This window comes from Pseudorasbora parva, chromosome 23 (assembly GCF_024679245.1).
Source record: "Pseudorasbora parva isolate DD20220531a chromosome 23, ASM2467924v1, whole genome shotgun sequence".
NCBI lineage: Eukaryota > Metazoa > Chordata > Actinopteri > Cypriniformes > Gobionidae > Pseudorasbora > Pseudorasbora parva.
The window spans coordinates 26,192,126-26,206,154 of NC_090194.1; the positions used below are offsets into that span (position 1 = coordinate 26,192,126).

At 37.9% G+C, this 14,029-nt stretch overlaps 1 protein-coding gene across 3 annotated transcripts in view; it reads right to left on the minus strand.

Annotated features, from left to right (window-relative positions):
- Positions 1-5,089: 5,089 nt before the first annotated feature.
- rsf1b.1 (remodeling and spacing factor 1b, tandem duplicate 1) overlaps positions 5,090-14,029 on the minus strand; it is a 42,588-nt gene continuing 33,648 nt past the window's right edge. For 2 of the 3 annotated variants that reach the window (XM_067433130.1, XM_067433131.1), the window contains exons 7-16: positions 13,215-13,511; positions 13,027-13,131; positions 12,861-12,940; positions 12,619-12,673; positions 9,092-9,201; positions 8,916-8,983; positions 8,623-8,830; positions 8,304-8,545; positions 7,743-7,922; positions 5,090-5,699 (exon numbers count right to left, since the gene is read on the minus strand). In XM_067433130.1, coding sequence (XP_067289231.1) covers positions 5,146-5,699; positions 7,743-7,922; positions 8,304-8,545; positions 8,623-8,830; positions 8,916-8,983; positions 9,092-9,201; positions 12,619-12,673; positions 12,861-12,940; positions 13,027-13,131; positions 13,215-13,511 — 1,899 coding nt within the window. In that variant the 3' untranslated portion in view covers positions 5,090-5,145. The remainder of the gene's footprint in view (positions 5,700-7,742; positions 7,923-8,303; positions 8,546-8,622; positions 8,831-8,915; positions 8,984-9,091; positions 9,202-12,618; positions 12,674-12,860; positions 12,941-13,026; positions 13,132-13,214; positions 13,512-14,029) is intronic. The other variant, XM_067433129.1, reaches the window with a different exon arrangement.

Below are 14,029 nucleotides of genomic sequence, written 5' to 3' on the forward strand. Positions count from 1 at the left end.
GGTAAATTTGAGTGGACATGTCCTACTTCACATGACCTACCGATGACCTTACTGTGTGACCTTGAGCAATCACGGCACTTGGCTTTAGAAAGTGGCGTGTGTTTACGCAAAGTCATGATGTCATGTTGCAATCAAAAGAAAACAAATTACACTTCCGAGTTCACACACTTGTGAGTAGATCATCGGTAGGGGCAGGCGATCACAAAATTGGCTGAAGACTGTAATTTAGTACTAGGAGCAGCTCATAAAGGAACCTAATGGAATAGTTCAGGCTAAAATGACTCACCCTCATGTTGTTCCACCCTGTATGAGTTTCTTTCTTCCGTTGATCACAAAAGAAGATATAAAGAATGTTGGTGACCCAACAGTCAATGGTAGCGATCAAGGAAAACATTGGCTACTGTAAGTCAATGGCTGCTGTCAATTGCCGGTTGCCAACATTCTTCAGAATACCTTCTTTTGTTTTCAACAAAAGAAAGAAACTAATACATTATTGAGCTTAATAATGATCTCAAATTCCCTTTGTTTATTTCTTTTGTATAGATAGGGCTATGCAATAATTCGGTAGGCTATATGTGAATACATGAAACTTACCATTAAGCTATTTATATCAAACCTCAAAGCTGTAAATTTAAGCTTTAACGTGATAAAACAAATTAACTTCTGGATTTATGTTCTAGATGAAACATTTAAAATGAAACCGAGGTTATTATCTTAAAGAGACCATTCACGTCTAATCGTCAAGCCTGAGTATTTCACCAGAAAAAGTGGCCTCTTTTGAAGGGGCCAAATTCAGAGAGGGTTCTCACCCGAGGCATTATATCTGTTTCCTCCCATCACCCTCATGCTCTATTCTCCATCCCTAACACTCATTATTCTATACAAACGGGAAAGTTTGAATATGTGAGGACTGTTAACATGCAGAGAGGAGCAACATTAGTATTCAGCTCAGACAGCATCGGCCAGAATCCGCGGTAATGAGTTCCGAACGAGTAAATCCTCTTTCACAGCAGGTCTCCATGTTAGCAGAACTCATAATAAAAGTTATGTATGCTAACAAAAACACTTGGTCTGATCCAAACAGAGATTCTGAATGTAAAATGCGAGAAATGTGACAACGTAAAAAGTGCTGCCTGTTTCTAATTTTGGTGTTGTCTAGGGGATGCCACTTGTTTAAGATACAATGTGGGATCAGATGGTTAAAGTTAAAGACACACAGGACGGTTTAGGGGAAAGTCTCCAACTAACAGGAATTCCTGCAGAGACTTTTGAAGTCGATGCCTGAAACTCAGAAAAAAAAGACATGAACTGGTTGAAGAGGAACGCAGCACATTGACCTGGCTGCCAAAATTATGCGAAACTTCTCTCCCTGATTGATCCAGCTTAAACTAGTTTTAGCTAATTCTCCCAGCTGGTTAGTGTTGATTAAAACTAGAACATAAAAACAAAACATTAGATTTGAACATGAACTCAAATAAAATTGATTTCTTTGAACATTTTATGACAGCTAGTTGACAAGGCAAGGCAACATTTCTCAGTTTAGTTTAAGTAGTAAAATAAATTAAATTAAACTACAACTAAAAATGGACATTTATAAAATGTTTAGTTTTATTCTGAACATATATTGTGTTAAAATAAAATAAATTATGACTATAACTTATTTCTGAAAACAAATAAATATGCAACATATGGTGACTGACATGACACAATGCATTTTTTTGTGAGAAATTATTTGTTTAGCTTAACCAATTTAGCTAAAACAATTTAATTTAATTAGCAATACCATATAGTAAGCTACAAATTAACCCATTACGTAACATTTACTCCAATAACCAACAGAGGAAGTCAGAAATTTGACGCCACCATGTGGTCACAACGAGAACTGTCAGATTGACATCAACGGTTCAAATTCCACACAAAAAAAAGAAAGAAAAGTCATCATTTACTCACCCTCATACTGTACGAGTTTCTTTCATCTGCTGAACAAAAAAAGAAGATGGAGTGAAGAATGCAAACCAAACAGTTGACAGTAGCCAATGACAGAAAAATGTACAATAAAGTAATACAATGACTAACTATTAATTAGTAGTAAAACCATTTCCCCCCAAAATATTGACGTTAAAAGTATTCTGCAGTCAATAATTACATGCCTTCAAACTTTGTGTGACTTTCAGTTTAGCTCAAGAACAGTGCGTTTCCATGGCCGAGCAGCTACACCCAACCCTTACATCCAAGTGCAACAAAAAGTGTCAGATGCAGTGGTGTCAAGCACGCCGCCACTGGACTCAGAAGTGGAGATGTGTTCTATAGCGTGACAAACCACGCTTCATGCATTTTGCCGTGTAATGTTTGGTGGAGGGGAGATTATGGTGTGGGTTTGTTTTTCAGGGGTTGGGCTTGGCCCTGGCCCCTTAGCTCCAGTGAAAGGAACTCAATGCTTCAGCATACCAAGACATTTTGGACAATTTCATGCCCCCAACTTCATGGGAACAGTTTGGGGATGGCCCCTTCCAGTTCCAACATGGCTGCACACCAGTGCACAAAGCAAGGTCCATAAAAACATGGATGAGCAAGTTTGGCGAGGAGGAACTTGACTGGTCTGCACAGAGTCCTGATCTCAACCTGATAGAACACCTTTGGGATGAATTAAAGTGGAGACTGTGAGCCAGGCCTTCTCGCCCAACATCAGTGCCTGACCTCAGAAATGCGCTTCTAGAAAAATCCCATAAACACACAAAAGGTCAAAAATTGCCATAAACACACTCCTAAACGTCGTGGATAGCCTTCTCAGAACAGTTGAAGCTGCTATAACTGCAAAGGGTGGGCCAACTCTATATTAAACCCTACGGATTAAAAATGGGATGCCATTAAAGTTCATGTGCATCAGTGCACGTAAAGGCAGGCAACCCAAAACTTGGTAATATAGAGTATAAAGCATTAGACCATCATTAAACAGGTTTCATTTCATTTTTATTATGACAAATGTACAAGATAGTAAATCATATGAAAGAAAATACAATACAGTTAACAAAAACATCCAAAAGAGGAACAGACGAACACAAAAGACGTTTCTAAAAGCTAAAACCAGACGGCATCTGTCCATCTGCTGTCATACTACATCAGCCAAATATCTTCAAACACTGGTGTCGGCATCCCTCATTACAGAATATCAGATTTTTATGTGAAATACAAATATATACTGTCATTATAGGCTGGGCCTCAATTTTAAATCGATGTCTGTACCTTTGATTTTTAAATTACACAGGAAATGAACATACTGTTAATAGACCAAAATCCACTGTGGTCTAGTACCTAATGATGCTCTTGATCTCAGCATGTCTAAAACTATATTTGTAAAAAAAATTCAGGGAAGTTTTTATTCTCAAAATCTGGTGCCCTAATGCTGCAAGAGCAAATAAATCAGACTAGAAGATATGTGCATGCCAAGCATAAACATTAATGTACAAGACATTTTTACACCGCTTTTGTCTATCAATGCTGACATCAAAACAATTAAACTGTCTGTTGGGCTTAATATCGAATGCTTTTCCCTCTGAGAACAGATCATTCTTATTAATGTTTTAGCAATCAGTGGAAATGGGACAGAGAGACTCAAAACCCTCAAAGAAAGACGAAAGCAAAACGATAAACTGATGAAAACGAGACAGACACACTTTTGGAGTGGTACACAAGTGTACCGGCAACACAAATTATAAACAGCTGCAATCATAAAAGGACTGCTATGTATACTTTAAATGATTTAAAAATGCTTCTAATATGTTACAGCAAAAACTACAGATATACACACCAGGATAATGCAAGACTATACCATGTTTCTCAGACGTGTTCATACATCTCAGAGGGGCGTCTCACATCACGCTGCTCTCGGAAGGGTCGGAAATCATTTTAATGTCGCCGGCAGCATGAATTTCGATCTTTAAAAAATAGACGAAACCAGGAGATGATGAATCTCTTCCTGTATGTCTTGTAAGAAAAATGTATTGCTTTGTAATTGATGAAAAACAAAACTTTAAATGTCATACATCATCAGTATGCTTAAAAATAAAAGGAAAACATTACAATGATTATATTCATATATTTATATAAAGTACATAAACAGACATAAGCAGGACATGATGGGCAAAGTAGAATCCCTTTGATGGAATATCTGTAATAAAATGAGATGAACAGCACTCAACTTCAAGGAATCCCTCGGAGAAACACATTGGTGCACATCGGTGTGGGTGACAGTCCTCAGCATTTTATCATCCTCGAGTGGAAGATTTGGCATTTGACGCATTGAAAAGCTGCCAGAGTAAATAGTGTTTGACTTCAAATTAAAACATGGTGCTGAAACAGTCCAAAGCAACAGGATTTGATGCGTTGTTATTACGTTGGCATAAGAAAACGAGCAATTTTTCACTATTAGACATTTCTTAGAAACTTCCAGGAATCTTTTGCTCTAATGGTGCGAGCAGCTCTACTACCAAGCGATAATTTCAGGTACAAATTACAATTTCTGTAATAAATAGTAGTATAACAAAACAAAGCTTATAATGACATCACTTAATAAAAATATTTCCCCACCAAATGACACCAATTGGTAGAAATTCAACTTCCACTCCAATTAGATTATAAAAGATGAATGTTTAAAAATGGCCTCTGAGTGGAACCGAACGCTAAAGAGATTTAGCGACGTGTGGAATTTCACTGAAATGAGGTTTGTCTCTGGCCCCTCCCCCTTTGCACTGACTCCACCCACTTCCGGTTCTCTCTGAAATGTGCAACTGACAGCAGTGGAGATCAAAACGCACGTAAACTGGACAAATGTCTCTACGTCAGACGTGTGAGCGTGAGCATGGCTGTGTGGTTAGTGTAAAAAGAGGTTTTAGAGGTTGTTTCCAGAGAGGGTTTGTGTGAGAGCTATCAACTCTTACAGAACAAAAACAATACTTTAGAAGGAATATCTCGGGGAATCTCTCGGAAGGGTTGCGTTTTCCTTCCCTTGATACGTCTGCTTGGTAAAATATTTACAGCTATTTATTAATGTGCCACCGAGGCCGAGCTGTCCCTGATCTGTTCCGGTCAGGAAAAAAAAAAGGAGAAAATGTACAAAAAAAAGGCAAGAAAAAAAAGAATACCAAGTTATAACTGTTCACTGTTGCAGACATAGTCTACGAGGTCTGTGACGCCCAAAAGGTCGTCTTCATCTTCGTCCTGCGCAGGAATCTCCAGGCCATTCGGCGCTATGGATACCGTCAATGGGGCGTTGCCATTTTTAGGCATTGCCCCCACCCCGGGTTGTGGCATGAGGCCCTCTATAGCCTTTATTGGGCTTTGTCCGTTAGTGGGAGGAAGCTCCACCAAGTTGTATTCTAGTGGACTGGGCCCTTTGACAACGGTCTCCTCTGTCTCTTTCTCCGACGGGCTCTTCTTCACCTCCTTCTCCTCTTCCTCCTCTTCTTCTTCTTCAGTTTCACTGTCGTCAGAGTCGATGCGGTTTACACGCTTCCGGACAGGCCGTTCCTCTTCCTCGGATTCGTCTGAATCGTCGTCGTCTTCATCGTCATCCTCTGATTCCCTCCGGCGTTTAAGGGACAACCGCCTGCGCCGTTTCCTGGATTCTTCCTCGGACGAGTCCGCCCTTATCTTCTTGGGCTTCCTGTCTTCTTCATCAGATTCAGCTGACTGGAAACTAGCTGGAGGAGCAAATTAACACATGGAGGAGACGGTTAGATTATGACAACAGTACGCCTCAAATCAGTCTGAACTGATTTGCATTTTTGGTTATAGTTTAAATATATAGAGCAGGGGTCTCATTTATAAAACTTTGCGTAGATTTTATCCTAAAAGTGTACGTACGTACAAAACAATTATGATTTATTAAACCATGCGTACGTCAGAAGCTGCGCAAAAATCCCTTTATAAATCACAGCCAGCAGCAGATTGTGCGTGCGTGCTTCTCCACAGTCTCCTCCTCGAAATCACCATATATGGAGCTTACAACACCTAGTTTTACTATGCATGACCTTATCTGCATATCATTTGCATGCAAGTGTTATTTTAGGCTAATTAAAATTATTTAGTTCATTTTAAACACTTCAAATCAAATAAAATTCATGCAGTTTTGCTGATAATGTCCCTGAATGAAAACTCGTCCTCTCCTTATTCTGCCATTGGCGTAATCCTCCAATTCCCTTTATCTCCAGAATGTGCATACGCACTGCTCAAAGTTTGCTTAAAGGTGCACACATTCTCCCGTCAAGTTTGTTTTTGACAGATCACAGCCTTTGCGTGGGAACTGGTGTGCGTATGCACAAAACAGGGCTGGAAACGTACGTACGCCAGTTCCCACGCAAAGGTTGTGATCTGTAAAAAACAAACATGACGGGCTTTATAAATGAGACCCCAGGCCAATTAGTTACATTTTTTATATTATTTTATATGTACTGAACATATAATAATATATACTTGTATATACATATATATACTTCTGCTCATCAAGCCTGCATTGATTTGATTCAAAATACAGCCAAAACAGTATTATTGTAAAATATTTTTACAATTTAAAATAACTTTTTTTTCTATTTGAATATATTTTAAAAAGCAATTTATTTATGTGATTCATTACTCCAGGCTTTTATCACATGATCCTTAAGAAATCATTCTAATATGCCGATTTACTGCTCAAGAAATTGCTCAAGAATTTATTATTATTGTTATCAATGTTGAAAATAGAAAGTTCAAAAGAACAGCATTTATCTGAAATATAAAGCTTTTGCAACATTATAAATATCTATAATGTCACTGATCAATTTAATGCATCCTTGCTATATTGAACAACCATATGCAGTTCTATAAGTTCTTTCCCAAAACACAAAAAAAACAAACATATTACAGACCTGAAATTGTACATATTACATATTATAGTACAGTGTTTCAAAAGTTTTCTTTTTCAGATAAATATTGTTCTTTTGAACTCTCTATTCATCAAAGAATCCTTAAAAAAAAATCACTTTCAATACTGATAATAATAATAAATGAAGGATCATGTGACACTGAATACTGGAGTAGTGATGCTCAAAATTAAGCTTTACATCACAGGAATAAATGACATCTTAAAATATATTCAAATAGAAACAGTTATTATACATTTTAATAATATTTTACAATATTACTTTTGACTGTATATGTGTGTGTGTGTGTGTGTGTGTGTGTGTGTGTGTGTGTGTGTGTGTGTGTGTGTGTGTGTGTGTGTGTGTGTGTGTGTATATATATACACACATACATACATATACACATGCATATATACTGTATAAATACAGTATACATATATATATATATATATATGTGAAGTATTTTAAAATATAATTTATTCCTGTGATTGCAATTTTCAGCAACATTACTGCAGTCTTAAGTGTCACATGATTCCACATGATAATCATTCAATTTCTCAAATCATTTTTAAATAATAAATGTATCAATTTTGAAAAAAAAAAAATGTTTTGGATACTGTGATATATTTACGATTCTTTGATTGAAAGAAAATTCAAACAAAAATGTCTTTAGACACTTTTAAACAATTTAATGCATCCTTGCCAAATAAAGATGTTGTTCAAACAATATTAAGCACATATTAGTCACCAAGGTATATCGGTATATCACTCAACCACTAAAAATTCTAGCAATATTATACAAGATCACAATGACTACAGTAATATATAGAGGTAAATGACACTGACCTTCGCTGTCCGAGCTGGAAAGACGTCTGCGTTTCTTCTTTTTGTCTTTGTTGGTGCTGGCCTGTGAGCCATCAGAATCTGAACTTTCACAGTAATTCACCTCTTGCTTACGGCTCCGATAGGACCGTCGAAAGCGGACGTCCAGATCGCTGTCACTGAATTCACTAGAGCCTTCTGTCACTGCATGCAAACAACCACACACAATGGGAAGTCAAACAAACAGAGAAATATATCAGTGAACAGAGAGTAAACCACATGTTTGGTATAAATTATGGCTTAAAACTCACATTTTTTAAATCTTTTTCAACAAAAAGTTTTTTTTGTCTACCTCAGCGGGTCTAGGTCTTTTTCTAGCAATTAAATAAGCATAAGAAATACACATTAAATAATAATAAAAAACATTTCAACAATATAAATACAAGTTGGCAGAATACCTCAATGAAACAATTACTCCTATGTTGGCTTGTAGATATTGACAAACTTATTAATTTCTTATGTTTATTTAACCATTTTTCCTGAGCTTGACCAATGCAGTCAATACTAAGAAAATAAATGCCTCACCCATCTCTTCCTCTTCCTCATCATCATCAGTTTCTAGCTCCTCTTCGTCAGAGTATCCTTTGGGTCTGCGTCTCCTGCGTGGCGGCTGTCTTCTGTTTCGACACCGGCTTGCTGCCTTTCTGTTTGAAGATTTTATCCGCGGGCGGCCCGCGTCGCTCCCGAAGTCACTGTCATCCAAGGACGGGGCTTCTGCTTCACTCTCTGCCTCGTTATCAGATGCCACAAACTCCTCCTCTTCCGAACTGCTGACCAATCAGAGCAGAGTGAGTGTCATTTCGTCACAAGGTCCCGTGATACTTTAAAATTAAATGTTGTTAACCTGTCGCTAAGACGGAACTCGTCTTCGCTCTCTTCCTCGTCCACAGTGCTGTCGCTGTCCAGATCGTTGAGACGCCGCCTCTTCTTCTTCTGAGCTGCACTGGGTCTCCGTGGTCGGCCATTCTCTTTCCCTTCCTCCTGTAGAATGGTGGATATGTCCTTCCCTCTGTGGCCAGTGATGTTCGCCATGTCCTTCCCCCGGCCTGCTCCTGTGTGAAGACACATTTGATCAGTCTAAACTGCGAGATGTAATGACAGCTGCAGCAGAAGCGCTTGAAGAAAATGCTCCCCTACCTCCCCCTTCTGCCTCTTTGATGTCTTCCTCGATTGCTTCTTCAATGGCTTCATCAAACTCATCAAATCTGACAAAATTTGCAATAAACAATGAATAAAGATCATGTAAAAACAGCATAAGATAATGAAAAAGTACAAATCATATAATTATGTAACTAGCAGACAGATTGGCATACCTGTAGCTTATGTATTTCTTTGCCCGTGTTGATCTACGTCCCCAACTTTTGCTCTTCTTAATCTCCTTTTCATTCACCACCTTCTCTTCCTTTTCTTCTTCCACTTCCACCTTAAAAAAAAAAAACTTTTTTTTTCTTTTTTTACTTTTACAACAGATGTGGTCCATTCAAACGTATGGGTCAGGAAGTTTTTTTTTTTTTTTTTTGTGAAGTATGACACATTTAAAACTTATCAAAGTATGACATTTAAAACTGATCAAACTTTTTATAGACATTTATGACGACTCAAATAAATGGTGTTCTTTTTAACTTTCTATTCATCAAAAAGTCCTAAAACAAGTTTCCTTAAAACACTTCTTGATTCTGGTTTCTTATCACAATCACATAAATTACAATTTAAAATGAACAACAAACGTAAAATAGTTATTTAAAATTATAATAATATTTCCCAATATTACAGTTTTTAATTAAATAAATGCATTCTTGGTGAAAATCTTGGTGAATGTCTAAACTGGACACAAATGTTGGCACGTCACACTTGTCTGGCTATCACCAGACCAAGCTCAATTTAAGATTGAACATTGGTCTGGGGAGTCTACTCTGTATTTTCTACTGCACAAGAGGTGTGATAAACGAGCATAATTCAAATGACTATGTAAGTAATTGGATAGTCCTTCAACTAATCAGACCACAAGAGGCGTGATCAATGGGCAACGACCCCTCGCTGCTCTATCCGTCATCGTGTTAAAGCTACCAATAGCATGCCAGGTGGATAAGCAAGTCTGTGATTATTCCAGCAAAAGTGTAACAGAAGCAGGAGAAATTAATGTACGGGTTTCCAGAGTTGCAGTGCGAAATCAAATCAGGCTGGGTTTACTAAGTCCAGCGTCGCACCAAAACAGCTAGAAGAAAAGTCTGTTGCAAAGCATTTGTCCTTCATGTCAGTACGTCATAAATAGAACAAGGCATCAGTTTACTGTCAGGGATTTGTTGTGTCTTATAGTGCCACATAGACAACATCACTGATTATAATGGGTTTAATGTCTTTCGTCACATTACTCCGCTCACGTCTGGTGTAGACACGTTGTAAGAGATTACTTTAAAAAAAATAAAATAAAAAAATTGTTTTATTCCAACCCAACCCCAAACTTGTAAACGAAGTGTAAAGGAGGATTATGCATGAAAAAAAAGCTTAAAAGGAAAAACACCCTCCAGAAACAGCAGATTAGATTTCTTTTTGTTCGTGCCACATGATCTGGTGTAAAAGTCGGATCCAGTTTTGGGATTTAAAATTATTATTTCATTAACTTGGTCAATATGGTTCTTCTAGAATATAAAGATTTAAAAATATATATATATCCATATTAAGTATTCACAAATTTCAACAAACAATGCAGGCCAGAGAGTACCCAAAAACCATACTTGAGTTGAAGTACAAATACCTTACAGCAAAATTACTCTATAACATGTTATAAGACACCAATTCCATATGACTTAAGTAAAAGATTTTAACAATACTTAAAGGGATAGTTCCCCCCAAAATTAAAAGTGTAAAGGATATTTTTTCTTTCAGACGAATACAATCAGAGTCATATTCAAAAAATGTCCTGGGTAATCCAAGCTTTATAATGGCTGTTTCTGTTTTGAAGTCCATAAAAGTGCATCTATTCATCATGTAACTGCTCCACACATCTCCGGGGGTTAATAAAGGCCTTCTGATGTGAAGCAAAGTGTTTGTTTAAGAAAAATATAGTCAAAACTTTACAAATTGTAGCTTCTAACTTCCGCTAACTGTCATACGCGACAGAAGCGCAGAGGACAGAGCAAAACAAAACTTGGTTTTCCCGAGAACTAGCATATTCTTACCGGAGTCTTGCGCCATACGCTGGAATGTCAGACTCTTTTAGTTTGTAAAGTTTGAAATATGGAGATTTTTCTTACACAAATGCATTGCTTCGCTTCAGAATGCCTTTATTAATCCCCCAGAGCCGTATGGATTACTTTTATGATGGATAGATGCACTTTTATGGGCTTTTAAAACAGAAACAGCCATTATAAAGCTTGGAAGAACCAGGACGTTTTTTTAAATAACTCCGATTGAATTAGTCTGAAAGAAGAATGTCATATAGACCCAAGATGGCTTGAGGGTGAGTAAATCATGGGCTAATTTTCCTCTTTGGGTGAACTATCCCTTTAAGAATTTTACTGGTTCTGAATGCAGGCTCAGAGATGCACTAGTCCTCAAGACCAGAGAGACATGCTATTGTAAAACAAGAAACCACTAATTTGTGAGGAGAGCAACATGTATTTCCTAAAATCAAAATAAAACCTAACCCATCAAAATTGCAAGGTTGACAGCCTCTTAAATGTCTACAAACTCTAAAGTCTCAGTTAAGCTCAAGTGCTCAAAAAGAGCACAAGTAAATCAATATCCTTCAAAAAGGTATTTTCTATATAATGGATAAATAATATAATGTTAAGTAAAATGTAATAGTCAAAGGCAACAATTTGCACTGGACATGCTGGTTTCAGCCTCAACAACTGCTTCAGTCATGTCCTCATGTATAGCCCCTTTCACACTGCGATTCCGGCAAATACACGGATAATGCGACCCGGCATTTGTTCCTGGGTCGCTAGATTTGGTCCATTCACACTGCCAGCGAAATACCGTAATATGTGCACTTTTCACACACAACCCGCAACGGTCCCGGGTCGAGTTGACACGTGACATCCTGATGTGACGTATAATGGCGAGCGATCTCCGCTTCAGCGCGGATAGTAAGGAGCTCCGTGGTCTCGACTTGTGTCCAGTTTGTGCACATTTCTGCTTGTTTAATTTTAGTTTCTTTTGTATACGAACACTCTCTGCGTTTAAAACACCGACTAGCTCTTCTGGCACTGCAGGGTTGTATTATTGAAAAAACAAGCTCTAGGAGTCGCACGATAACTACGTACACGTTGCGGCATTAGTTTCGGCTTTTGTTCACACAGCGCTCGTCCCGGGTCGAATGCCGCAATATTACTAGGTCCCCGACCCGGGTCGAATTCGGTAATCAATCCCGGGACGTGGTTGCTTTCACACAGAAGGCGACCCCGCAATGTTCCGGGAATATTGCGGGTCCGACGTGCAGTGTGAAAGGGGCTCATGAAACCTGCAATTACAACTACCTGCTAATGCACTCGCATTCACGCAAAGTAGCCTTGTTGAGTGAGTAAGGGCAAAACACACAATATATAGTACCTTTAATGCCCTGTAGATGCAGATATCACTTCTTTTGTAGCAGAAATAAACTGCTGCAGAAAAAGTTAGGTGCCAGGCAAAAATTGAATGAGTAATTGTAATACCCATCACAAATGTATTAGAGTAAAGACTCCATTTACTTTTTCAAAAATGTAGTCGAGTAGAGAGTTAAAGTTGTTAATATCTTTGATATCAAGTATAACTGCAAAGCAGCCAAAAATATATTTGAGTACAGAAACTAATAACATTTATTCAAATAATTTACACCACTGTTACAGGCACTTACAGAAGGTGTGATGATGTTCTCCAAGCTGATGCCTACATACACCAGTCGCTCTTTTCTGTAAGGAAAAAAACAAAAATGACTGTTTCAGGCCTGAAAATAATTTCTCAGTGACTTAACATCTACAGGTAGACATTGTGCCGCAGCAAAATAGTGCATACTATTAGTGTGGATTAATTCAGAAACTTTTCTGCAACTGCTTTAAACTAATTTACTTGAGCTGGTCTAAATATCTCTTTATTCACCTTCGTTCTGCGCGTTCTTTCTTTTTGAGGGCGGCATCCAAATTCAGCAACTGCTCTTCGAGCCTGTCGCAAAGTTGTTTCTGCAAGAGAAATAAAGAGCATCAGCATCTGAATAGCCAGGACTGTTATTTCTGTAAAGAAACTCATGAAATCTGAATGGACTCACATGCTGGCATGGGGGACAGAACCATTCCCCATCTGGAATGATCATGAGCGGAGGCCGCAGACAGGCAGTGTGGTAGCCACTGTCACAGGAATCACACAGGAGTATCTAGGGGAATAGAAACGAGAGGTTGCACTTTTGCAGTACTTTTGACTGAGTTGAAGGTCATGTTTTGCAGAAGACTGACGCACCAGCTCGGGATGATTGGGAAGGCCACAGTGTTTGCAGGGGTCATCATTGGGTACATCTTCTGATGAAGAGGTAGAGGAGTCCGAGCTGTTCCGCTCTCGGTTTCGGTTTCTTCTCCTCTTCTGGGTCTTCTCCACCTTGTAGTCTTCATCACTGTCATCCTCCTCCGTTTCCTCTTCCTCACTTTCGCTCTCCTCCTCCTCCTCATCTTCGTCTTCAGAACATTTCTTTTTACGTCTCATGCGAGACCATGGTTGTCGCTTTCGACGTCTCCCAACCTGTCGAATGATTGTAAATGACTGTAAATAGAGTGTAAATGACTTTATCATTATCATTCAAAAGTTTGGGGTCAGCATGATTTTTTAGAAAGAAATTAACACTTTCATGCAACAAAAACCATTGAGCAAAAGTAAAAGTATAATCAAGGATTTTTATTTCTAATAAATGCTGTTCTTTTAAAGTTTCTGTACATCAATGAATGCATCAAAGTTTCCACAAAAATATAGAGCAGTTTTACATTTTTTTAATGTTTTCAGCATTGATAAGAAGAAATGTTTCTGGGACATCAAATCAGCATATTAGAATGACTTCTGAAGGATCATGTGACACTGAAGACTGGAGATTAATGATGCTTTGCCATCACAGGATATTTCACAATTTCACAAAAATGCAAAAACAATCTTACAGACCCCAAACTTTTTAACACAACTTAATAAAAATACATAAAATATGTATTATTTTATTTACAAGTACTACTGTCATGTTATTGCCAATAAACAATAAATTGCAGATATTAAAATTCATTTTACCTAAATAA